General features: G+C 45.6%; 1 protein-coding gene across 1 annotated transcript in view; it reads left to right on the top strand.

Annotated features, from left to right (window-relative positions):
* igf2r (insulin-like growth factor 2 receptor) overlaps positions 1–26219 on the top strand; it is a 69475-nt gene that overhangs the window by 38964 nt on the left and 4292 nt on the right. Inside the window, exons 25-50 of the mRNA XM_083790722.1 lie at positions 665–843; positions 2527–2614; positions 3733–3942; positions 5641–5771; positions 6626–6729; positions 8639–8772; positions 9142–9338; positions 9661–9787; positions 10467–10598; positions 12202–12361; positions 12813–12921; positions 13774–13855; positions 14538–14671; positions 14793–14942; positions 15050–15208; positions 15372–15570; positions 16391–16543; positions 18741–18975; positions 19924–20060; positions 20440–20557; positions 21979–22125; positions 22378–22562; positions 22679–22865; positions 23882–24028; positions 25142–25211; positions 25444–25773. Coding sequence (XP_083646848.1) covers positions 665–843; positions 2527–2614; positions 3733–3942; positions 5641–5771; positions 6626–6729; positions 8639–8772; positions 9142–9338; positions 9661–9787; positions 10467–10598; positions 12202–12361; positions 12813–12921; positions 13774–13855; positions 14538–14671; positions 14793–14942; positions 15050–15208; positions 15372–15570; positions 16391–16543; positions 18741–18975; positions 19924–20060; positions 20440–20557; positions 21979–22125; positions 22378–22562; positions 22679–22865; positions 23882–24028; positions 25142–25211; positions 25444–25773 — 4004 coding nt within the window. The remainder of the gene's footprint in view (positions 1–664; positions 844–2526; positions 2615–3732; positions 3943–5640; positions 5772–6625; positions 6730–8638; positions 8773–9141; positions 9339–9660; positions 9788–10466; positions 10599–12201; positions 12362–12812; positions 12922–13773; positions 13856–14537; positions 14672–14792; positions 14943–15049; positions 15209–15371; positions 15571–16390; positions 16544–18740; positions 18976–19923; positions 20061–20439; positions 20558–21978; positions 22126–22377; positions 22563–22678; positions 22866–23881; positions 24029–25141; positions 25212–25443; positions 25774–26219) is intronic.

The following is a 26219-nucleotide window of genomic DNA, read 5'->3' as shown; positions in this document are numbered from 1 at the left end:
AACATTATGATTTTGCAAAGATTTATTTTTATTATGGAATAGTTCCCTGATTAATCTTTCTGAAAGTTGTGGAATAAATGGAAGGCGATGGCTTCCTCCAAAATCAAACAAACCAACATGGTATGCTTCGGAAGAAAGTTGGCAATAATGTCAACAATACTGTGAGTCGTGTTGCATGTGCCAGAACAAGCTAGAGCACCATTATGGTCCTTTTAATGAATTAAAGGACCATTATATTCAGTTCATGTCCTTCTTCTTACCACTGCATGCTTAACCCATTTTGGGGCGGGAACCCCTTTTGGTGTTGGCGTCATGTTATGCTTTAGCTATTGAAAAATAGCAGATCTACAAGCTCATAGCGCGCCACCGAGTGGCACGCTACGAGCTTGTAGGTCTGCTATTTTTGAAAAATCAAAGAACGACTGACATAGAAACATAGCTTTTCCAGAAAACTGTCAGCGTGTGGAAGACAATTTTAGAATCTGATCTCGGGTCAGAACTCAGAATGGGTTAACATAATTTTCCCTGTCGTTTGTTGACTAGAGGTCTTTACTATGATCTTGCAGTTAGTAAGTCATTCTGGACAAGAGCATTTGCTAAATGCCTTAAATTGTAATTGTAATTCTATCCATGCATAATCATAACATAATCTCTCTCTCTGTAGTTGGCCCTCTCGGAGCGTGTTCCAGGGTTGGCAGTAGCGGTGTGAACCTGGGCTACGTCCAGTCCAGTCCACAGATGGCGGAGGACGGCTCCATCAGCATCGTCTATCAGAATGGAGACCGCTGCGGCGCTGCTTCCCACTACTCCACACGCATCCTCTTCCAGTGTGATGACAACCCCGTGAGTATGAGAGCTACTGTGCCGTTTTGCCAAGAACACCTCACATTACACTCGGATTAGTTAAAGGTATATTCAGTGATTTCACTTAATTCCAAATATCACTTATTTTTTTGTTTTGTTGTGATAATCCTCTCTACTATAGAGTGTGCTGACAAGGAGTTTCTCCCTGTCCCCAGTTAACCCCTGGGGGTCAAAAAACCTTAGGTTTAGTTTTTGACTCTCTATCCTGATTGGACGAAAGGCTTTGGGGTCCCAGCCAAAAACGAAACCTAAGGTTTTTTGAGTGAAATCACTGAATATACCTTTAAGTGAATTTCCCGTCTCTTTACACTCCGTTGTTTTGCTGTCTTTATTGTCCCTTGTCTTGTTGTCCCCTTAGGCTTAACTAGTCAAAAACTAGCACCACCCTGGTGGAGACATGGGTAACTTCACTTTAAAGAGCAGATTTAGCTGATTGCTGATTGCTGAAAAAAATCAGTCTTTATGGAATGTCTAATTCAGTCATTTAACTTTCTATCACTCAATAAATACATTTTATTTAAATTATAATAGTGCCAAATCACACAACATGTTGTCTCTCAAGACACTTTTCACAATAGAGCATGTAGTACACCATACTTCGTTCACAATAGAGCATGTAGTACACCATACTTCGTTCACAATAGAGCATGTAGTACACCATACTTCGTTCACAGTAGAGCATGTAGTACACCATACTTCGTTCACAATAGAGCATGTAGTACACCATACTTCGTTCACAGTAGAGCATGTAGTACACCATACTTCGTTCACAATAGAGCATGTAGTACACCATACTTCGTTCACAGTAGAGCATGTAGTACACCATACTTCGTTCACAATAGAGCATGTAGTACACCATACTTCATTCACAATAGAGCATGTAGTACACCATACTTCATTCACAATAGAGCATGTAGTACACCATACTTCGTTCACAGTAGAGCATGTAGTACACCATACTTCGTTCACAATAGAGCATGTAGTACACCATACTTCGTTCTACAGAGAGCCAACAAATCCACCGTGAGCAATTCACCCTTTGTCAAGTCCCGCCCGTGGTTGTGCCTCCTCTTCGCACCCATTGGTTGCCGTTTCGCGGTTGGACAAAAATCCTCTCTCTCCATCCACTGCCATTGAAATAACATGTTTTTCAGTTGCTTCATATTGATATTCTGTGCACTCAATTCTTATTTTAAACTTGGTGTCAGTAAAAAGGAACACCACAGGTGCAGAATGGTGACTGGGCAAGTTTGTTCTTAGTTTTTCCCCAAAAAAGATGTTTTAGCAAATTCAACATAAACAAGGTGGAACCAGGGCGGATCAAGGCAGAAAGAGACTGCTGGTTACTGGTTAGTCAGTCAGGGACCAATCAGAAGGCTGACAAAGGGTGAATTGTATTGGCGTCGAGGGAAATACCCTTGAGCACAGCATGGCTCTGAGTGGGTGGCCATCTGCCTTGACCAGTTTGGGGTTGGGGCGTAAATTTTCCTTAATGTTTGTTTTTTTTTCCCAGGGATGTGCCGATCAATCGGGTCTGATCTAATGTGTGTGTGTGTGTGTGTGTGTGTGTGTGTGTGTGTGTGTGTGTGTGTGTGTGTGTGTGTGTGTGTGTGTGTGTGTGTGTGTGTGTGTGTGTGTGTGTGTGTGTGTGTGTGTGTCTAGGGCTCGCCAATGTTTGACCGTCAGATTGGCTGTGAATATGTCTTCATCTGGAGGACATCTGTGGCCTGCCCTATTAGGAAAACCCAAGGTGTGTGTGTTGGAAAACTGGAGGATACTTAAATAGCTTTTTTCACTCGTCATGTTTTTATTCTGCTGTGCTTTTTGAGGGGCGCTAGCTCCTCCTATGTCCAGCTCTGAGGGTCTGTGTAAACACAAACATTGAAGACAAAAGTGTGCAAACACAAACATTGAAGACAAAAGTGAGGACGCAGATTGTGATTGGCCGTAATGAGATGATGTATAAGAGCACCCCTCACTTCACACGGGTGTGATTTTTAACCTGACATAGAGAAAACACTACAAAATCAGGATGTATTGGATTTATACAGAAGCTAGCCCAGCACTACACTTATTAATGGCCATCAGCTTGACCATTATAATTTTTATTTTGAACACACACCCCTTCTGTCCCTTCCCAGTTCTGTGCTAATGACATATTTCAAGATTTTAAGTCCTTCGACGAATACAGACAGAAAATTGCTTATCTACAAGCACACAGCATGTTACATCACAAACTTGTAGAACTGCTATCTTCGTGATTGTATAAATAATTATTATAAATATCTTGCTCGACATAGGAAGACCAGGTTGAATTTGTTATGTGCAGTGTTGTTTTCGTCGACTAAAACTAAGACGAAAAATGTTCGTCGACTACCTTTTCCACTGAAGAAAACTAAATGGAAACTAAATTAAAACTATGCTATGGTGACTAAAACTAAGTCTAAATATACTGACAATTTCGTCAACAAATAAAAAGTAGACTAAAATGTTAGGAAGGGACTAGTGGACAACAGATCCAGTATAAGTCATTTTACACTTGGTTGCATGCTGAAAATAGCAGATCTACAAGCTCACAACGTTGTTGAGCTTGTAGATCGGCTATTTTCAGCAAGTGTAAAATAAGTCATTATGACGGCAACAAGGCCCGCAAAAATACATTTTAGTCGACTAAATTCTCATGACATTTAGTCTACTAAAACTAGACTAACACTAAGACATTCCAGGTGACTAAAATGTGACTTAAGACTAAGTGAAAACTATTCAGGAGACTATGACTAAAACTAAGATAGAAATTTGCTGCCAAAAACAACACTGGTTATGTGGTATAATTATACGTTGTTCTTCTTCCCTCTTCCCTTCCTCCAGGTGAGGACTGTCGTGTGAAGGACCCCCGCAGTGGCTTTGAGTTCAACCTGAGCTCCCTGAAGGACAGGGATTACCCCATACCGAGCGGGAAGTACAAGTACCACCTGTCTGTGTGCGGAGGGCTCAAGAGAGGGGTGTGCACCAACAAGGACACGGGGAGCGAAGTGGTTTCCTCCTGCCAGGTGGAGGGAATTACACAGAGGATAGCAGGTATGGACATTCACCCAATACATACAATATATAACATACAGTACATCACCTGAACTACACAGAGGATAGCAGGTATGGACATTCACCCAATACATACAATATATAACATACAGTACATCACCTGAACTACACAGAGGATAGCAGGTATGGACATTCACCTAATACATACAATATATAACATACAGTACATCACCTGAACTACACAGAGGATAGCAGGTATGGACATTCACCTAATACATACAATATATAACATACAGTACATCACCTGAACTACACAGAGGATAGCAGGTATGGACATTCACCAATACATACAATATATAACATACAGTACATCACCTGAAAAAGCGCTGCCGCTAGAGCACTTTTTCGGCCTAAACAGGAAAGACGGCACATCGTCCTCCCCCAACAGTGGTACACGGGGTATATCACAACAGCTCCATCTGGGCAAAGTTCATAAGAGCTCCATCTGGGCAAAGTTTGTTTAAAATTGTACTTGTACAGACTATTTAACAAGGGCCAAGGGTGTGCCTTTTTAACCCATTCTGAACGGGAACCCATTTTGGTGTTAGCATCATGTCGTGCTTTAGCTATTGAAAAATAGCAGATCTACAAGCTCATAGCGCGCCACTCGGTGGCGCGCTACGAGCTTGTAGGTCTGCTATTTTGGAAAAAAATCGAAGAACGACTGACATTTTTACAATCTGATCTCAGGTCAGAATGGGTTCATCAGACCAGTGTGTGTCCAGTGGAAACCTCGTATGAATCTGATCTCAGGTCAGAATGGGTTAAAAGGTATCCTAGGCTTGGGCAATATCTAAAATTCAATATTGTAATATGTGGGGTAAAAATTAGTTTCTTATATCATCGATTTGTTTGTGGGATCGCCGAAGCATTGTAATATTCAAGTCTATTACGTATGTATGCTGTTTTGGAGCTGTTGTGCGCTCTCTGAAGGCTCAGCTTTGTGTTGTCTTGGAGCTGTTGTGCGCTCTCTGAAGGCTCAGCTTTGTGTTGTTTTGGAGCCGTTGTGCGCTCTCTGAAGGCTCAGCTTTGTGTTGTCTTGGAGCTGTTGTGCGCTCTCTGAAGGCTCAGCTTTGTGTTGTTGTTTTGGAGCTGTTGTGCGCTCTCTGAAGGCTCAGCTTTGTGTTGTTGTTTTGGAGCTGTTGTGCGCTCTCTGAAGGCTCAGCTTTGTGTTGTTTTGGAGCCGTTGTGCGCTCTCTGAAGGCTCAGCTTTGTGTTGTCTTGGAGCCGTTGTGCGCTCTCTGAAGGCTCAGCTTTGTGTTGTTTTGGAGCCGTTGTGCGCTCTCTGAAGGCTCAGCTTTGTGTTGTTTTGGAGCCGTTGTGCGCTCTCTGAAGGCTCAGCTTTGTGTTGTCTTGGAGCTGTTGTGCGCTCTCTGAAGGCTCAGCTTTGTGTTGTTGTTTTGGAGCTGTTGTGCGCTCTCTGAAGGCTCAGCTTTGTGTTGTCTTGGAGCCGTTGTGCGCTCTCTGAAGGCTCAGCTTTGTGTTGTCTTGGAGCCGTTGTGCGCTCTCTGAAGGCTCAGCTTTGTGTTGTTTTGGAGCCGTTGTGCGCTCTCTGAAGGCTCAGCTTTGTGTTGTTTTGGAGCCGTTGTGCGCTCTCTGAAGGCTCAGCTTTGTGTTGTCTTGGAGCCGTTGTGCGCTCTCTGAAGGCTCAGCTTTGTGTTGTCTTGTGATGTACAGGCATGGCGTCTCAGACTCTGACCTATGTGGGAGACCAGCTCATACTGAACTACACCAACGGAGAGACCTGCCACAAGATCTACCAGAGATCCACGGAGATCCACTTCACCTGTCACCCTGATATGCACCCAGTGAGAGAGACACACACACACACACACACACACACACACACGCACACACACACACACACACACGCACACACGCACACACACACACGCACACACGCACACACACACACACACACACACACACACACACACACACACACACACACACACACACACACACACTTGATTTCCTGAATTCTACCACTAACGGGGCCCATCTCCCAGCCTACTGTATGCCACAGTAGTACTGCACTACTGTACATAGGCGGAAAGCAGCGCCTACGTTTTAATAATGTGTGAGCAAGACTCGTGACCCCGAATGTCTCCCTGGAGTGCCATAGAATGTGGCATAGAATGGCTGCTCACTGCTGCTCACTTGTTATAGGATGGGCAAATGCAGAGGACACATTTCATCTACTGTATAATTATGTATACAGTGCATACCGTATATACATATACAGTGACAAAAAAACAACCCAGGAAAATATCACCACAAGATGCTGTTCCACACTGACAATGTGGTTACCACTGAACTATTTTACTGGATATTTATTATTTTGGTATATTATCCACATTCCTCCAACATAAGCTAAATTTGCATACATTCCTGACTCACCCTAGTTTTCCATAATTAATTGCTCGATACGAGTTTCAGAACATTTGCCAAAATGCCGCCAAAGTTAGCTACCGTGTATGTCAACAGCTGATTAGATTATAAAAGCCAGCTGATCCATGCCTATCCTGTGCTCATTCAGATCAGATAGCTGCATAATAATAAAAATTCAAACATAAATACATTTAAGTATATATATTTTGATAGTTTGGGGTCATTTTTTCTCTTGACAATTGTTGTGAACTGTGTATGTTGCATTTTGTAGGGGTTTCCAGAGTTCATCAAGGAGACTACAGATTGTACCTATCTGTTCAACTGGCGCACCGCCCTGGCTTGTGTTGCCATCAAAACCACTAGCTGCTCATTCAAGTAAACACCTCCACCTATAGTATATTACATCTGAAATTGTTGAAACTCTTTTTTCAATTGCAGATGATTTTTTTAATTAAACTGTGTGTGTGTGTGCGTAATACTGCGTATATACCCAGTGTTGGGCAAGTTACTTTGAAAGCGTAGCTTGTAAAGCTACAAGTAGCTCACCATGGCAGTAGCTTGATCAAGCTACATAGCTACCCCTGGAGAGATGTAGCTTGTAAAGCTACAGCTACATGGAAAAAGTAGCTCAAAGTAGCTCAGCTACTTTTTATTTTTCAGCGTTAAATTGAGAATGTACATGCGGGAGACCCCTCCTCCCCTCTGGGAGACCCCTCCTCCCCTCTGGGAGACCCCTCCCACCCTGCTCCCCTCGGGGAGACCCCTCCTCCCCCTGCTCCCCTCTGGGAGACCCCTCCTCCCCCTGCTCCCCTCTGGGAGACCCCTCCCACCCTGCTCCCCTCTGGGAGACCCCTCCCACCCTGCTCCCCTCTGGGAGACCCCTCCCACCCTGCTCCCCTCTGGGAGACCCCTCCTCACCCTGCTCCCCTCTGGGAGACCCCTCCTCACCCTGCTCCCCTCTGGGAGACCCCTGCTCCCCTCTGGGAGAACCCTCCTCACCCTGCTCCCCTCTGGGAGACCCCTCCTCCCACCCTGCTCCCCTCTGGGAGACCCCTCCTCCCCTCTGGGAGACCCCTCCCACCCTGCTCCCCTCTGGGAGACCCCTCCTCCCCTGCTCCCCTCTGGGAGACCCCCCCACCCTGCTCCCCTCTGGGAGACCCCTCCTCACCCTGCTCCCCTCTGGGAGACCCCCCCACCCTGCTCCCCTCTGGGAGACCCCTCCTCCCCCTGCTCCCCTCTGGGAGACCCCTCCTCCCCCTGCTCCCCTCTGGGAGACCCCTCCTCACCCTGCTCCCCTTTGGGAGACCCCTCCTCCCACCCTGCTCCCCTCTGGGAGACCCCTCCTCCCCCTGCTCCCCTCTGGGAGACCCCCCCACCCTGCTCCCCTCTGGGAGACCCCTCCTCCCCCTGCTCCCCTCTGGGAGACCCCCCCACCCTGCTCCCCTCTGGGAGACCCCTCCTCCCCATGCTCCCCTCTGGGAGACCCCCCCACCCTGCTCCCCTCTGGGAGACCCCTCCTCCCCCTGCTCCCCTCTGGGAGACCCCCCCACCCTGCTCCCCTCTGGGAGACCCCTCCTCACCCTGCTCCCCTCTGGGAGACCCCTCATCCCCTCTAGGAGACCCCTGCTCCCCTCTGGGAGACCCCTCCCACCCTGTGATACCAGGGCCAATCAGAGGCCAATTAGAGGCAGCTGTCAAGTGCTGATATGCCCTCAAAGCAATCAGAAAAAGGAACAGTCCTTGATTTTTCAAAGGGGGTTCTAGTACAAGAATTAACACAGCAACCAATGGTCAAAATTAATATATTTCTTTCATGTTATTGCCCAAAATTGTAGCTTGTAACTTGAGTAGCTAAGCTACAAAAAATGACCCAAAAGGTAGCTGAGCTACTTGACGAGGTACACAAATATGAATGTAGCTAAAATACCACAAGCTACAGCAAAATGTAGCTCAGCTACGTAGCTCAGCTACATGTAGCTTAATACTCCCCAACACTGTATATACCGTACATGTTTTCTAACTGTGTGTGCGTAATACTGCGTAATACTGCATATATACATGTGTTTTCTAACTGTGTGTGCGTAATACTGCGTAATACTGCGTATATACATGTGTTTTCTAACTGTGTGTGTGTAATACTGCATATATACATGTGTTTTCTAACTGTGTGTGCGTAATACTGCGTAATACTGCGTAATACTGCGTATATACATGTGTTTTCTAACTGTGTGTGCGTAATACTGCGTATATACATGTGCGTGACTGCGTGTTCATCCATCCTCAGCGATGGCCAGGGCCAATCCTACGACCTGTCATCCCTCGCCATAGACAACAGGAACTGGGTTGTTGAGCCCTCTACTAGTGACACACAGCAACGCTTCTACATCAACGTGTGCAGGTCTCTGGTACCTCTGGGAGGTAGGTTTGTAGTTCATGTTTGTACACACTAGTGAGGAAGAGATCCAGTAGAACTAAGACAAGTGATTTTATGCTTGGTTGTGTGGGGCTCCAAAAATAGAAAATCTACAGCTTGTAAATCGGCTATTTTCGACATGCAGCTAAGTAGAAATGAGCCATTACGGCCCTCCAAAACACATTTTAGTTGACTAGATTTAGCTAACTAAAATCTGCTTTGATCAAGCTGAAACTTTCCCAAATTTTGAATACAATGTCATAGATGACTGACGTCATAGAAGACTGATGTCACAGGCTGAGACACATGGTTTCATTTTATCGAGAGTAATACTAAGAAAACTGACCCTAAATCCACATTCCTGCGTGTGATAGGTTCATGGGCGTGTCCGTCAGGCGCTGCGTCCTGTCTAAAGCACAACGATGACTACGTGAGCCTGGGGGAGGCAGAGAGCGCCCCCCTCTGGCACAGAGGAGTGCTGCAGCTCAAATACACCAACGGAGAGCTGTGCTCAGACCAGATCCGCAAGAAGAGCACTGTCATCCGCTTCCAGTGTAACAAAGACAAAGTGGTGAGGATCCGCACGCACGCACGCACGCACGCACGCACACTTCATTATTATCTAGCTAATTGATTGGTTGAATACTTTAGCAGTTTGAAAAAGAAAAAAGAGAAGAAGAAAAAGCACAGGAAAGTACAGTTTGGTACAAGAGTGCCTATCTGGCTTGTTTCCATTGTGGTCCTTTTGTACTCTGTTCATCGATGCTATATCTAACATTTAACTACTGAATAATAACCTTACAAATAAATAACACACATTCATTTTGTGTGTGTGTGTGTGTGTGTGTGTGTGTGTGTGTGTGTGTGTGTGCGTGTGTGCGTGTGGTTATCAGGACTCCCGCCCCACCCTGATCTCAGAGGTTGAGGAGTGTGTGTACACCTTCCTGTGGTCCACTGCTGCTGCCTGCCCTCTGAACAGCAGCCAGCATGATGACTGTAGAGTCATCAACCCTGCTACAGGTCAGACACACACACACACACACACACACATTGTGAGATTGTAGCTCTGCTATTTTAACCCATTCTGACCTGAGATCAGATTCAGACGAGGTTTCCACTGGACACACACTGGTCTGATTAACCCATTCTGACCTGAGATCAGATTCTAAAAATGTCAGTCGTTCTTCGATTTTTCAATAGCTAAAGCATAACATGATGCTAACACCAAAATGGGTTCCCGTTCAGAATGGGTTAAAAAGATGTGTATACATTTTAAAACTTGTGAAATAGAACATTCTGTGACTTGAGACCAATACATTTGTACATTTTTAATTCTGGACTTTTAACACTGCAGTAATTCACATAAAAAAATGTGAATAACTTTTCCACCACTACACGCCACCGACACACCACACACACAAATACAGACAAGCAGACAAATATAGAAGCACATTTTGAGTTTGCAGATTGTCTATTTTCAAATGGCTGAAATGTAGGGCTGAAGTGGTTCATGTATGTTTTCGTAATAATAATACAAATCTACAAAGTAACTAGTGACTAAGGTTTTCAAATAATTGTAGTTTTCTTCTGAGATGTACAGTAGTAGTAGTACTGAAAATTGGAAATACTCTGGTAAAGTAAAAGAAATCCCATAAAACTGTACTAATTGTACCTGGTTACTTTCCGCCCCTGCGTGTAGGTTATCTGTTCGACCTGAACTCCCTGGCTGTGGACGGAGGCTACACCGTCTACGACCACAAGGACCGCAGCAACATGCTCAGGCTCAACATCTGTGGAGAGGTCGCCAACGCTGGATGCAGCCCTGGGACCGGTGTGTAAAGGCTGGGGCTGATGTTCCATAATGACAACTATTGTGATACTTTCTTTCATCAATTTAACATATTTGGCGATGTGGCCCAAATAACGTGTCTGTAAAGTTGCCCGAACGGCCAAGGCTCCCAAGAACAGTCAGGAATGGTAGTTAAGGGCGTTTATTCTCCCCAAACTCCTCCACCAAAAGTCCAGTCGTCCAGAATTGTTCAGTGCAATAATTATCAATAGCAAACTGTAATACTGGCAACGAAATAAAGGACAAAAAGATAAATAAATACTTAGGCAACACTCCTTAACAAAACCCAAACAGGATGAGAGCTCTCTTCAGGCTGTACCCTGATCACCCAAGGCCCTGGAGAGACAGCTAACCAATCAGTGATTACAATTTCAATAAAGGTTAAAACAATAGTCCTTGCCTGTTATAGGAAACAGTTTCATGTGTATATATATATATATATATATAGGGCACGGGTTGCCCCGTGAAAGTGTCATATTGCATAAAAGCAGAAAAATGGCCTGCCTCCCAAATCTAAGCATTGTTGAAGCCTCACAAAATCTCTCTTCTGTCATTATTGAAACACGCAGATCGGTCTATCACTTTCGCATCAAAATGGCTGAGGCGCTAACCTCTTTCTATATTACAAAGGAAAGAACGGCAGCATTATCGAGCTATGTTTCGATCGAGCATTGAATAGGCCCTTTGAACAGAAAAGCTGCTAATTAAACCGTTTCTTACCAGACACATTGTCAGAGAGCTATCTGGGCTCCTGGTTACACATTAGTCCATGCTAAAACAGAACCAGTGTTTATATTCAAATGGTTTATGCAATAGCGCAAGTCTTGCATCACGGCCTCTTATTCCTCCATAGCACCACAGCATGGATCACTACTCTACCTTCACTGTAGGTGCACACCTCATCAAATAATTGTTACCAGGATGTCACAGACCGTAACATTCCTTCTAGGTACTTTCAGACGGGCGTCGTTTGACGCAGACGCTGTCGCCTGGATCAACGACGGGTCTGCTCAAGCGGGGCGTGATAACGCAAGCGTAGCGGTGCTCGTTTCGGCGTGTGCACGAAACGAGCACGGCGCACGACAATTTCACGGGACCGCGCCCGCGTAAATACGCTTGTGTAGTCGGCCCTCGACTTCTCCGCGCGTACAGGAAGAAAAACGCAGGTCTCGTTGAAAATGAATTACTAATATTGCTGCCTGTTTGAAAGGACCTTTTAAGTTTGGTTGAAAACCAGAGGGAAAATAAACCCAGTAAATTGTCTCCGTTAACGAGTCATACTGTAGAATGTTTAAAAAATGTGTTCTATGACTGTATTGTTGCATTAATGTGAGACCTGTAGTCCCATGTACCTTTTTTTTTGGGTTTCTCAAATGTTGCTACTACACCAATACCTTGGTCATAATGACCAGACCCTCAACGTTTTTCTTTTTTTCGTAGTTGATGGAGGAATGGTACGCAGTGCAACTCCGGGCACAGTGCAACACAGACATGCACGCACGCACGCACGCACGCACTCACGCACACTTACTTGACTTGTGTCTACAGTTATAGTAGAGGCGTGCACTGTGTGCATGTGTTTCAGGAGTGTGTATTAAAGGCAGCAGCAGCGCAGTAAGCGGGGGACAGGTGAACAGGAAGTTGTCATACCAGGACCAGGTGTTGGAGTTGACCTATTCGGGAGGAGATCCATGTCCTGCAAACACTGCCCTCAAACACAAGAGTGTCATCAGCTTCATCTGCAGGTCTCTCTCTCTCTCTCTCTCTCTCTCTCTCTCTCTCTATCTCTCTCTCTCTCTCTCTCTCTCTCTCTCTCTCTCTCTCTCTCTCTCTCTCTCTCTCTCTCTCTCTCTCTCTCTCTCTCTCTCTCTGTCTCTGTCTCTGTCTCTGTCTCTCTCTGTCTCTCTCTGTCTCTGTCTCTCTCTCTCTCTCTCTCTATGTCTCTCTCTCTCTCTATGTCTCTCTCTCTCTCTCTCTCTCTCTCTCTGTCTCTCTCTCTCTCTCTCTCTCTGTCTCTCTGTCTCTCTGTCTCTCTGTCTCTGTCTCTCTCTCTGTCTCTGTCTGTGTTTTTTTTATTATTTTAACTCTTACTAAAATGTAATTATTTGGTCTGTGGAGGCATTGGTATTATTCCCAAAGATGTGATGGTGCTTGATCTCCCTGGTAGTAAAACATATTTCCTGGTTTCCCCTGCAGGTCAGCCGGTTCTGGGTCTGCCTCCACTGAACCCGTCCTAATTGACTCTGACCCTGAAACCTGCACTCACTTCTTTTCCCTACACACGGTCCTGGCCTGTGAACACCTGGTAAGAGTGTGCGTACGTGCGTGCGTGCGTGCGCGCGTGCATATCTCTCTGCTTGTAGCTGGAGCATTTGTCAAACTAGCATGTGTATACCCGTGCACATGTGTGCATGTGATGTGCGTGCGTATATTTGCGTGTGTTGTCCAGCTGTGATATCATTTGCAATCTCGACTTGTTACTGATTGCAGGAATTAGCTAACAAGCTAACAGCGCTGTGCAGCTAACCAATACATGCATGACGCACAGTAGCGCAGCAAAGTGACAGCAGAGATGTGGCAGGTTTAAGGTCATGGTCTGCATGGTTAATGTACACAAGTCTCTTTAAGTTACCGACATTTACATGTAGAATCAACGGCTGACTTCATCTTGCTCATGTTAGGTTAGTCGAATACTCCCGAAGAAAGGTTTTGTCTTTCATTTTTTCTTATATCAATGAATCGACACAAAAAGAGAATTGATTATTCTGATTAACCATTTAACCCTGTATTATAGCCTACACTGCTTGTACAATGGTGGTGCACATCGCCCAGCCCTACTACATATAAACAATATAACTGTCAGAAAGCATATTTTTATTAGCCATTGAGTTTATAACACATCCAATAAAACACAGGAATCTAACTGGGTTCGATTTTACAAATTTTCACCCTTGTTGGATAGCAATTTCGGAGTAGATATTGATATTGTGCAAGAGGTCATAGTGTGTTCGTTTTAGATATTCCTCATAATTATATCTTTTTGGTGTGAAGAATACTGACTGTGTTCACATTACAATAATGTACATCTGTATCTGCTATCATCAATCATCCCTGCCTTCCTTCTCTCTCTCTCTCTCTCTCTCTCTCTCTCTCTCAGGTGAAATGTTCCGTGCTCAACGGCTCCTCTCTCATAGACCTGACCCCTCTCATTCATGTCAGTGGTTACTACACTGCTACAGGTCAGCACAGCACTGGAAACATGCTTATGTTGTTCTCGTGGTGTCTGACTAAACATGCTATTGTTTGTGCCTTGCGATGCGAAAGTAGTAAAGTACGTATTTGAACAAAATGTGAAAGGGGCTTTCTTAACCCATTCTGACCTGAGATCAGATTCATACGAGGTTTCCACTGGACACACACTGGGTCTGATTAACCCATTCTGACCTGAGATCAGATTCTAAAAATGTCAGTCGTTCTTCGATTTTTCAAAAATAGCAGACCTACAAGCTCGTATCGCGCCACTCGGTGGCGCGATATGAGCTTGTAGATCTGCTATTTTTCAATAGATAAAGCATAACATGATGCTGACACCAAAATGGGTGCAGTACATTAACCTCTGGTGTCCAAGTTTTCCAAAAATGTCCAAAAGGAGCAAAAAAAATAGCATACAAGCTCACGAGCAGATCAGCTATTTTCGCTACATTGACAAAGTGTAAAGGTCTTAAAGCGATGGTTCACTCCCAAAAATACTTTTTGGGGGGCACAATTGATAGAAAAAAGTTATTTTTTGGGTGAACTATCCCTTTCAAAACAAAGTTTCATATAGCTTAAGTTGTACATTGTGTGACCCGTGTTCTGCGTGTAACTTCCAATGCAAATTGCAAACCTTTCTTTTCTCGTTGCTGTTGCTGTCTCGCTAAGATGACGACGTGAACCCAGACGGCGGCTCGCCAGACTTCTACATCAACATATGTCAGCCTCTCAACCCCATCCCCGGCGTCACCTGTCCCCCCGGGGTCACTGTCTGCATGGACCCCGACGACGGGCCTCCAGTGGTCAGACACACAGTCACACACGCACCACAAATGACTTTGTCTTGTTTTAGTTGGTACTAGTAATATTCACAGAGATTTCTCCTCTCACTGTTGTCTCTCTCTCTCTCTCGTTGTTCCTCAGGACATCGGGCGAACAACGGCAGGGCCTCAGATCAACGTGGCCACCAACGAGGTGTCAATCACCTACAATAGCTCCACCCCTTGCAAGTCTGACCCCACCCTCAACTACACCTCCACCATTGTCTTCACGTGCCAGAGGGGCCTAGACCTGGTCTGTCCCACACACACACACACACACACACTCTGCTCTGCCTCATTATTACTCTACAACCCATCACTTCTTTATTTCACACTTTTCTCTCTCTCGTCTCTCTCCAGGGTTCCCCCCAGATGCTGCGGCAGCAGGGCTGTGTGTACATGTTTGAGTGGGCCACGCCCGTGGTCTGTCCCGATGCCACACAGACCAGTGGTTGCAAGCTCACAGACGCTCAGCTCCAGTTCACCTTTGACCTCTCTTCCCTTAGCGGGGAGATCCAGGTAAACGGCTCTTGCTGCTCTAAACCCTTCGCTAGCACCGTTGAATGCGAGCCCCAGACTAGACGATTACCGGTGGATGTCGTGGGGGAAAAAGATTTTATTGTGTGTTTGCGTGTGTTTGCGTGGGTGTGTGTGTGTGTGTGCATGTGTGCGCATGCTGTAGGTACCGGAGTCTCCAAAGTACCGGATCAATGTGTGCGACTCAGTGGCGGAGCCGGCCTGCAGCAAGGCCGCCGTGTGCCAGGTAACGAGCACCGCGGCCGCCGCTTCGTTTGGCATCAGCCAGGTGATGAGCATGGATTATAAGCATGAGCAGCAGGCGGTGCTGATGCAGTATGGCGGAGGAGATCCCTGTCCACCAGGTGAGACCATTGCAACACTCGGTGTGAAGCTTTACACAGTGTAAACATGTGCTGTATTACATTATGTATTATGAAGCTTTACACAGTGTAAACATGTGCTGTATTACATTATGTATTATGAAGCTTTACACAGTGTAAACATGTACTGTATTACATTATGTATTATGAAGCTTTACACAGTGTAAACATGTACTGTATTTACATTATGTATTATGGATTCACACCCTCGCTGAGTAATGTTTTTCATGAATTACCCTAGTAATTATCCCATTTAGGCCTGACGTCGAAATAAAATAAAAAGTCTTCTGAAAGAATATATATTCAAAGGTTTGTGCCACATTTTCACGATTTTTGAAAAATAGCAGACCTACAAGCCCGTAGTGTGGCGCGCTATGAGCTTGTAGATCTGCTATTTTTCAATAGCTAAAGTATTACATAATGCTTAGTTAAAGGTATATTCAGTGATTTCACTCAAAAAGCCTTAGGTTTCGTTTTTGGCTGTGGGACCCAGCCTTTCGTCCAATCAGGATAGAGTCAAAAACGAAACGTACGGTTTTTTGACCCCCAGGGGTTAACTGGGGACAGGGAGGAACTCCTTATATGGTCAGCACACTCTATAGTAGAGAGGATTATCACAATAATATTAATATTTGAATTAAGTGAAATCACTGAATATACCTTTAAAACACCAAAAGGGGTTCCCGCCCCAAATGGGTTATGTAAATTTCATGCGCTGGCAATCGTATAGCAGCACAGCAACTGAGAAGAAGTATCAAAAACAATTAGTAAATAATACAATGTGTGTGCGTGTGTGTTTTAGTGACCGAGCGGGAGGAGCAGTGTGTGTTTCCCTTCACACACATGAACAGGACGTACACAGAGTGCACGGCAGACGGCCAGGCAGACGGCAGGAAGTGGTGCGCCACCACTGCAAACTTTGCTACCGACAAAAAGTCCGGATTCTGCGCCAAAGGTAGCGGATTGAAGGAGTCTCGTGCGAGTGTCCCTGAATGTTGCAATGGAGATTGCGAAACGCAAACCTGTGTGCGTTTCAAGCTTCCACTTTATAGCAGTTGGAGAAAATGAAGGATTGGTGGGGTAGTGACAAAACGTATTATTTTATTAGTTCATTAGCCTAAAATAATTGGCCTACTTTAGACGTGCTTGAATCTATTCCCTTCGCCAGTCCACTTCACACAGCTTTTTTCTTCAGGCTGGTTCTTAGTAATAGTTATAGTTATAGGCTGCTCCAGTGCATCTCAGGAGCAGTAACGGGTAGAAGGAAGGCACTGGAGCAAGCTCTGACAATTAAAGCCTTTATTCAACAGGGTAAAAACCACAACGTTTCCATGTACTGTAACTATAACATCTCTCCGTCTTCGTCAAGTCATCAAAATGATCTGACGAAGATGTTAACTAAAAATACATGGCATGGATGCACCTGGGACGTTTCCTCAGTGATGTATCCTGAGGTCATGCACCCCTAAGGTCACAACTGCTGCAACAACTGAACATTTGTTCAAAGATTGTTGGACGACAACTTCAGAAACTTTATACATCCACATATGATAACAGCATCCTAAGGTTAGCAAGGAATATCACCTCTAATACTAAGCATGTGTTGTATGGAGAATATAGGTTGCTACCTTCAGGAAGGAGATATGGTGTACCAGCATACAATAAGGTCAGACTAAAGAGGTCCTTTGTCTACCAGTCGACCTTGAGGCTTAATCAGGAGATGTAGTAGCCACAGGATAATCTAAGCGGTGGATATTGCTCATGTCTTTATGAATGTAAATTGTCCTGTTTGTGTTTTGTTATGTGTTTCTGCATACTTGGCTGCTGTGTCGCAAGACAAATTTCAGTGTGAACTGACAATAAAGTACTATATCATATCATATCATGGATGCACCTGGGACGTATCCTCAGTGATGTATCCTGAGGTCATGGATGCACCTGGGACGTTTCCTCAGTGATGTATCCTGAGGTCATGGATGCACCTGGGACGTTTCCTCAGTGATGTATCCTGAGGTCATGGATGCACCTGGGACGTATCCTCAGTGATGTATCCTGAGGTCATGGATGCACCTGGGACGTATCCTCAGTGATGTATCCTGAGGTCATGGATGCACCTGGGACGTATCCTCAGTGATGTATCCTGAGGTCATGGATGCACCTGGGACGTTTCCTCAGTGATGTATCCTGAGGTCATGGATGCACCTGGGACGTTTCCTCAGTGATGTATCCTGAGGTCATGGATGCACCTGGGACGTATCCTCAGTGATGTATCCTGAGGTCATGGATGCACCTGGGACGTTTCCTCAGTGATGTATCCTGAGGTCATGGATGCACCTGGGACGTATCCTCAGTGATGTATCCTGAGGTCATGGATGCACCTGGGACGTATCCTCAGTGATGTATCCTGAGGTCATGGATGCACCTGGGACGTTTCCTCAGTGATGTATCCTGAGGTCATGGATGCACCTGGGACGTTTCCTCAGTGATGTATCCTGAGGTCATGGATGCACCTGGGACGTTTCCTCAGTGATGTATCCTGAGGTCATGGACGCACCTGGGACGTATCCTCAGTGATGTATCCTGAGGTCATGGATGCACCTGGGACGTTTCCTCAGTGATGTATCCTGAGGTCATGGACGCACCTGGGACGTATCCTCAGTGATGTATCCTGAGGTCATGGACGCACCTGGGATGTGTCCTCAGTGATGTATCCTGAGGTCAACGGGGTTTCGGGTCTACCAACATCATGCCCCTCACTCAGGCGAGCCAGCCGGGGTTGATCAAATCCCGACTTACGTCCCAGAAGCTACCCTCGATCAGTCCATCAGGGAATGACCAAGGCCACACAATCCGTTGCTCCGGAACTACTCTGCCGGGACTGGCAGAACCAGATTCTGGCACATGGAGGGACTAGGCTCTGTGGGTTGACTCCTGTCCGGGCCCCTCCTACGTCTCACCAGGTCCACTCCTGCTCTTATAGTTATATCGAAACGTTGTCCTTTTTACTTACTGTAATTGATAGAAAATAAGGCTTCATGGTGTGTGTAATTGAGTACTTTTTGGGGTAAACTATTCCTTTAAGCGTACATGTTGTGTTTATTATTAAATTATTTTCTCTCTTCTAATGCCTCTCTCCCTGTCCTCTCCCCCAGTGTCCAGCAAGCGTCATTCATCCATCTTGTTCGAGTGCGACCAGCAGGCGGGGCACGGCTCCCCCCGCCTGCTGTCGGAGACGGGCGGCTGTTCGGCCAGCTTCCAGTGGCGCACCAACGCCGTGTGTCCGCCCAGGAAGATGGAGTGCAAGCTGGTCAGCCAGCACCAGACCTATGACCTCCGCACACTGTCCTCCCTCACGGATCCCTGGAAGTTTAGCTACCAGGGCGACAAGTACGTTTGACTGCTCTGTTCCACAAATTCATAGTCTCGGTACATTGTGTAGAATAGTGGTTCTCTGAGAGTGTATACATTTGTAACCAATTGGACCTGTGAGGTTCAATCTTATATTACATTTAATATGTATATGTATCAAAAAGTTACTTGTCCTCATAGAAAACTTAATCAAATCCAAGTTTTTTATATATATATATTTAAGGACATATTTATATAAATTTACCACTGATTTTATATATTTATTATTATTATTTATTCTTCCAAATGTTTACATAATCGATAATCAGTGGTCTATAGGTCTCCAAAATTGGGATCGCATTGGTCGACCATTACACTTTCAGTCACCTGTCTCTCTTGTCTTGTGTCCTGTGTGTGTAGTTACTACATCAACCTATGTCAGTCAGTCACCTGTCTCTCTTGTCCTGTGTCCTCTGTGTGTAGTTACTACATCAACCTATGTCAGTCAGTCACCTGTCTCTCTTGTCTTGTGTCCTGTGTGTGTAATTACTACATCAACCTATGTCAGTCAGTCACCTGTCTCTCTTGTCCTGTGTCCTCTGTGTGTAGTTACTACATCAACCTATGTCAGTCAGTCACCTGTCTCTCTTGTCTTGTGTCCTGTGTGTGTAGTTACTACATCAACCTATGTCAGGGGATCACCTGTCTCTCTTGTCTTGTGTCCTGTGTGTGTAGTTACTACATCAACCTATGTCAGTCAGTCACCTGTCTCTCTTGTCCTGTGTCCTCTGTGTGTAGTTACTACATCAACCTATGTCAGTCAGTCACCTGTCTCTCTTGTCTTGTGTCCTGTGTGTGTAATTACTACATCAACCTATGTCAGTCAGTCACCTGTCTCTCTTGTCCTGTGTCCTCTGTGTGTAGTTACTACATCAACCTATGTCAGTCAGTCACCTGTCTCTCTTGTCTTGTGTCCCGTGTGTGTAGTTACTACATCAACCTGTGTCAGGGGATCCACGGTGGACTGATGGACTGTCCAAAGGACGCCACCGTGTGCCGGCGCACCGCAGCGGGCAAGACCCAGAACCTGGGCCGTGTTTACACCCAGAAAATGAGCTCCACTGGTGGGTCAGAGAGAAGACCTTACTCCTACTAGTGCAATCATGCTTTCATAATCCCTTAACGAAATTCACCAAAAACAAATCTTTAAAATGTACAGTTAATTTCCAACTGAATTGGCCAACGCTCCTGTGAAATCAAATGGCATCACAAGTGGCATGCAACATTTAAACCATATACTATACTTAGTTGACGGGATTCCCAAGAGCTCTATACTAGGCGCCCTCCTACGCTAAATATCATTGCCGAAAGCACATTTTGATGCATTGTGAGCCTGTAGATATGCTTTTTTCGGCAAATGTGTTTAAGTGGCAAAAGTGGTTAATATCAGTGGCTATGATGTATCTGATTAGAAATCTGATATATGATAAATTGTGTCTTCAGGTGGTAAGATCCTGGTGAGCTACGCTATGGGAGATGCTGTCTGTGACAACGGCCTGACGGCTAAGACTGTGATCCAGCTCACCTGTGGGTCTACTGTGGGACACCCCATGCTAATCAGGTAACCAGCCTCTGAGTATAGGTAGACTCAACTTGGTTTGTTTGTTTTAAATGTTTTAAAAAAAGTGTAATGTGACAACAATGTGACAACAATGTGAGTGCTGAAGACTCAACCCTTGCATCTCTGTGTGTACAACAAATATGCATCTGTCTGTTATTGTTTACGTCGCATTTTGCCTGTGGATCGCGAGTTTGACACCCCTGCTTTAGCACTAAGGCTTAGATATTGCATACAACTCCATATGGATTTTACAATCTACATCTACAGTACCATCTAGCAAACACACGCACAGGGTCCATTTTCCTATGATAAATACCCCCTAGGAGGCCTAGGGTTCAGAGAGTTCAGCGATGTGTTTGAATAAACTTTACTAGCCCATTCTGACCGGGCACCCATTTTGGTGTCGGCATCATGTTATGCTTTAGCTATTGAAAAATAGCAGATCTACAAGCTCATATCGCGCCACCGAGTGGCGCGATACGAGCTTGTAGGTCTGCTATTTTTGAAAAGAGCGACTGTGACATTTTTAGAATCTGATCTCAGGTCAGAATGGGTTCATCAGACCAGTGTGTGTCCGGCGGAAACCTCGTATGAATCTGATCTCAGGTCAGAATGGGATAAACTTTACTAGAGCACAACAGAAAGTCCCAATAGATGACACGTTGGTAGAGTAAGAGTAAGATGCAGCTGTGTATCAAGAAAAGGAAATGGAAGCTGATGAGCTGAACTTCAACATTAGCGATCTGAAGAATGACAGTAAAGTACACGTTCCCTAACCGTTTCACAGTCTCTGATACAATAGTAATTAGAAACTCAAGTTCATGCCAAATAGATTGACGTGCTGTGGCGCATTGTGCTGTTTTGCATTCAGTTAAACCCTCTCCCTTATGTAAAACAGGCTCTCCAGAATCTAAACAACACACACATTCATTTACTCTGCACTTATGGATGCCTAACTAGCAGAACATTGTTTTACTTTTAAAAAGTTAAAGTTTTTCTCAGTTGCAGTTCCTTGAAAGATCGTCGATTGCTTCTCTTTGAAAGATGTATTGAGAGATAGACACAAGCACGTATTACACACGCTGTGCTGTGATGTACACATACAGACTCACTCAAGCACACCTCCATTTATATACTCACATGAGCACATAATGTTAAAGGTGCCTATAAAATAGATCAAAGCTCTATTGCTGATTACTTAGGTTAGGACCCCCGCAGTGGTGTCATATAGCCCAATGTCCTAGTCGGATATCCCCATATATGGGGACTAAATATCCAATGAGCAACTACTCAGATCCAACAACATGACTGGAAGCGAGAGTTTTCGTTACAGTGCCAATTAATCTTATCTTGTGTGTGTGTGTGTGTGTGTGTGTGTGTGTGTGTGTGTGTGTGTGTGTGTGTGTGTGCGTGTGTGTCAGTGTGGACAAGGCAACCTGTGAGTTTGTGATTGGTTGGGAAACTCGTGCAGCATGTGCCGTCAAACAGCGAGAGGTGGAGATGGTCAATGGAACGATCCGGGTCCCCGATACTGGGGTCAATATCAGCCTGGGTGCACTTTACTTCAGGTAATGGACCCATAAGTGTCCATTTTGGCACTCAGTTAACCACTTTCACACTGGTGTCCTTATTTGGGCATCTCAATTGAACATTGTTCCAAAAAAGTTCAGAAATAGCTATACAAGCTCATGACGCCTGATGCTGCTGCTCTTGTGAGCGTGTAGCTATTTAGAAAATATTTTAAAAAGGCTCAAATCCGTCGCCCATACCATCCGTCTCCTTATTGTCCTTCCTGTCGTCTCCCCTCCCGTCCCCCTCAGCCACCACCAGGCATCCGGGGACATTCGTCCAAACGGGGACAGCTACATTTATCACATCCAGTTGTCGGGCATCACCAACAGCTCTCTGTCCCGCTGTCTGGGAGCCAATATCTGCCAGGTCAAGCTCAACGCCGACTACAACCGCAAGATCGGATCCTCCAGCAGGGCCAAGTACTTCATCAAAGGTCATTTACTACACGTTTCTGTGTCCCTGAAAAGTCTGACAAACATATACATGCATACTACAAACTGGCCTGCTGGCCTGCTATTGAGTGACAGCCTGTTTTGACCCGTCTTCCAGGAGGCAACCTGGATGTAACGGTGCCCTCCGAGTCGCAGTGCGGCCGTGAGAAGACCAAGACAGTGTCGTCCACCATCATGTTCCACTGCAACCCATCGGCGGGGATGGGCATCCCAGAGTTCATGTTGGAGACGGACGGATGCCAGTACCTTTTCATCTGGCACACCAACGCCGTGTGTGGTCTGACGTGAGTACAGGCCACAGTGGCAGACAGACAGCCAGACACACGCACGCACACGCGCGCGCAAACACACACACACACACACACACACACACACGCACACCGCAGTTTTGGAAAAGAAAACATTCATAGAGCACCGAAGTCCTGACGTAACTCGCTCATCCCTTCGATTCCCCTGGTTCGCGGAAGTAATTTATCTATGGAGAATAACATGGGGTGATCTTAATATCGTCTACTATAAGCGTTGTGGTCCAAAAATAAACAAGCTGTCTCAGCGTTATTGTCAGGGAGGTGTCTCTGTATCGTTTGCAACAGTCAGTCACTCATATATGATACAGTCTGCTTCTAGCGAAAATCTAACTAATTCAGTAGCAGTAACAATAGCGTTTTCTCTCTGTCAGTTGATTCTTCATATCCATATGAGTGAAGCGGCCGGGGTGACATGTTTATTTTTCAAACACAGTTCTTATATGAGGCGATCTAAAATCCCCCCCTATGGGGATTTCAATGCAACTAAACAAATACATGAACCTGGGGACTGACGCCCTCTACTGAAAGTGACGTCAGACTTCGGTGCTCTATTGAAATGAATGGCTTCTCTGACATAAGAAATGCAGACAGAGGGAGATGTACAAATATATTTATAAATGCTTAGTTTTTTGGATGACTGCTGTTGTGACGCACATATCAGAAGAATGCATTGAGCAATACAGTACATGTATGAGCAAGTAAGAAAAACATCCATACATACAGTATGTATAATTAACATAAAAATAGAAAATAAGTTGACCCTGATGAAGGCCGAAACGCGTTGGTCGTGTTTTTATAACCCTTGTTTTTAATATTTAAGTAATTCATGAAATAAAGGATTTTTTCTACTTCAACTGGACAGAGCTGCCTTGGACCCTCTTTTAAGTTCGCCACCTTATACCTCCTTCCACAGTGACATTGACTCAAGGTACAGAACTTTTTAAGAACTCTTTGGTATAATTAACATATTCTCTCTCCAATCTGTCCTGCAGCACTGTGGACAGACAGACGCTTGACGATGGAGGGGAGGGCGATGCTCTGTCTGGGCGGAGTCAGGCTGTGGGGGCGGTGCTAGTCCTCCTATTGGTTGTCCTGACCCTCTGTATGCTGGTGCTGCTCCTGCATAAGAGAGAGAGGAGGTGAGAATCACATCGTTTATGAGTGACGAAAGCTACAAAACGACCAAGCGTGGCCGGCTGCGTTGCAGCCGCTTATCCACTATGATATGTGCTGTAAATGAAACGGCTACGGTTACAGATCCTAGGGAACTCGTTATCTCCCAGGGGTATTTGGGGAACCATTAAATCAGTGCGCCCACCAGCAATTTGCAGCTTCAGAGCCCATTTCAAGGTGACACGACGCCATCTTGGTTTGTGCTACAGTAGATAGCATAGAATGTAGCCAAAAGACCCCCGAGGGGATCGACAACCAATCTTTCGTTAGAATTGTAATCATTGATTTAGAGATTAACCCATTCTGAACGGGAACCCATTTTGGTGTCAGCATCATGTTATGCTTTAGCTATTAAAAAATAGCAGATCTACAAGCTCGTAGCGCGCCACCGAGTGGTGCGCAACGAGCTTGTAGGTCTGCTATTTTTTGAAAAACCTAAGAACGACTGACATTTTTAGAATCTGATCTCAGGTCAGAATGGGTTAATCAGACCAGTGTGTGTCCAGTGGAAACCTCGTATGAATCTGATCTCAGGTCAGAATGGGTTAAGAGTTTGATCCCATCCATTAAAATGGGGGGGGGGGGGGGGACACACTTTGGATGACGTCCGACTCCCACCTGGAAATGACATTGAATGTTGCTCAATAGATGCTCCCAGGCTGTAGACTGGTGCGCTCTGTTATGAAGCGAGTAATGTTCCGTCTTTTGATTAATCTCCGTCCTGGTCGTGGGGCGTAATTATTTAATAGGAGGGAGACCTCCGTTTTGGCCGGCCAGAGTGTTAACAGCAAAAAAGAGTAATAACTCCTTATACAGAAGCGAGCAGGTATTGGAGAGAGAAGGGGAGTGGAAATGGTGAAAAGTATGATTGATTGACACTTCACTGCGTCATTGTGTGAAACACGTGCAACAGGGATAGACTTCCGCGCTGGCTGATATTAAGTAGCTTGATTACATGCAGCGTTACAAAGCAGCAGTGCTTTGTCGCTCCTTGTGTGAATGCAGCAATATACTGTCAAATGGATAATGCTTCTCTGTTTGACACCTCATTGAGTTCTGTCTCTCTTTTCATTTTGCAGGGAATTGGTGATTCAGAAAGTGGCTGGCTGCTGCAGGCGAGGCAGCCAGGTTTCCTATAAATACTCCAAGGTATGTGTTGGTGTATGAACAACTGAATTAAAAATAAAAACACTTTGACCTCATGTAAAAACAGTGGTGTGTGTGTGTGTGTGTGTGTGTGCGTGTGTGCGTGTGTGTGTGTGCGTGCGTGTGCATGTGCGTGATTAAATGTGTTGTTTTGAAGGGCTTTGACTCTTGAGTTGCAACTGTGTGGCTTCAGCTTCACCATCAACAACCAGAGACTCATGGTTTCACTCCCCAGGTCAACATGGACGAGGAGGGCGGCGAGGAGGAGATGGAGTGGCTGATGGAGGAGCTAGAGGCTCCTCCCACCTCCTCCGGCTCCAGCTCTTCCCGCCGAGGCAAGAGTCACCATGGCAACGGCCACATCACTACCAAACCGGTGAACGCGGACGGCCTGCGCTCCTCCTCTCTGGCCGACCAGGAGGACGACGACAGTGAAGACGAGGTGCTGAGTGTGCCCGGGGTGCGTGTGGTCAAGTCCTCTTCCGCACCTCCCAAAAGCTCCACCGGAGGGGGCCCTGCGTCCTTCTTCGCCCGCTCCTCAGCGCTCCGTAGCGCATTCCTGCAGGTGGGTCTGAATCGGACATCTATCTACAGTATAAATGCACCAAGTGTCTATGTGTGTGTGTGTGTGTGTGTGTGTGTGTGTGTATGTGTGTGTGTGTACGTACGTACGTGCATACGTACATACGTACGTACGTACGTACGTCTGTAATCCACGTAACTGGAGTTCGGCACGCACGTTCCACACCCCCACAGGGAGTGCAGTGCCCGGTGTCGAGTCGGATAGCCAGTTGTCCAGAACCAGCACAAAAGCCCCTGCACGGGCTCTGGATATTTCCATATATGGAGCTGGCCTGTTCTGACATCACAATGAGATCTGCATATACATACTCCATATTTGGGCATGCCTGACAAAGAACTCCATATATGGGCATTAAAGGGACACAGATTCCATTAATTTCCAACTTGCATCGTTCCATTCCACGTAGGCCAGTGCCCAACTTGCACCGC

This window comes from Protomyctophum parallelum (genome assembly GCF_964188405.1).
Source record: "Protomyctophum parallelum genome assembly, chromosome: 19".
NCBI classification, from domain to species: Eukaryota; Metazoa; Chordata; class Actinopteri; order Myctophiformes; family Myctophidae; genus Protomyctophum; species Protomyctophum parallelum.
This window is presented reverse-complemented; position numbering and strand designations above follow the sequence as displayed.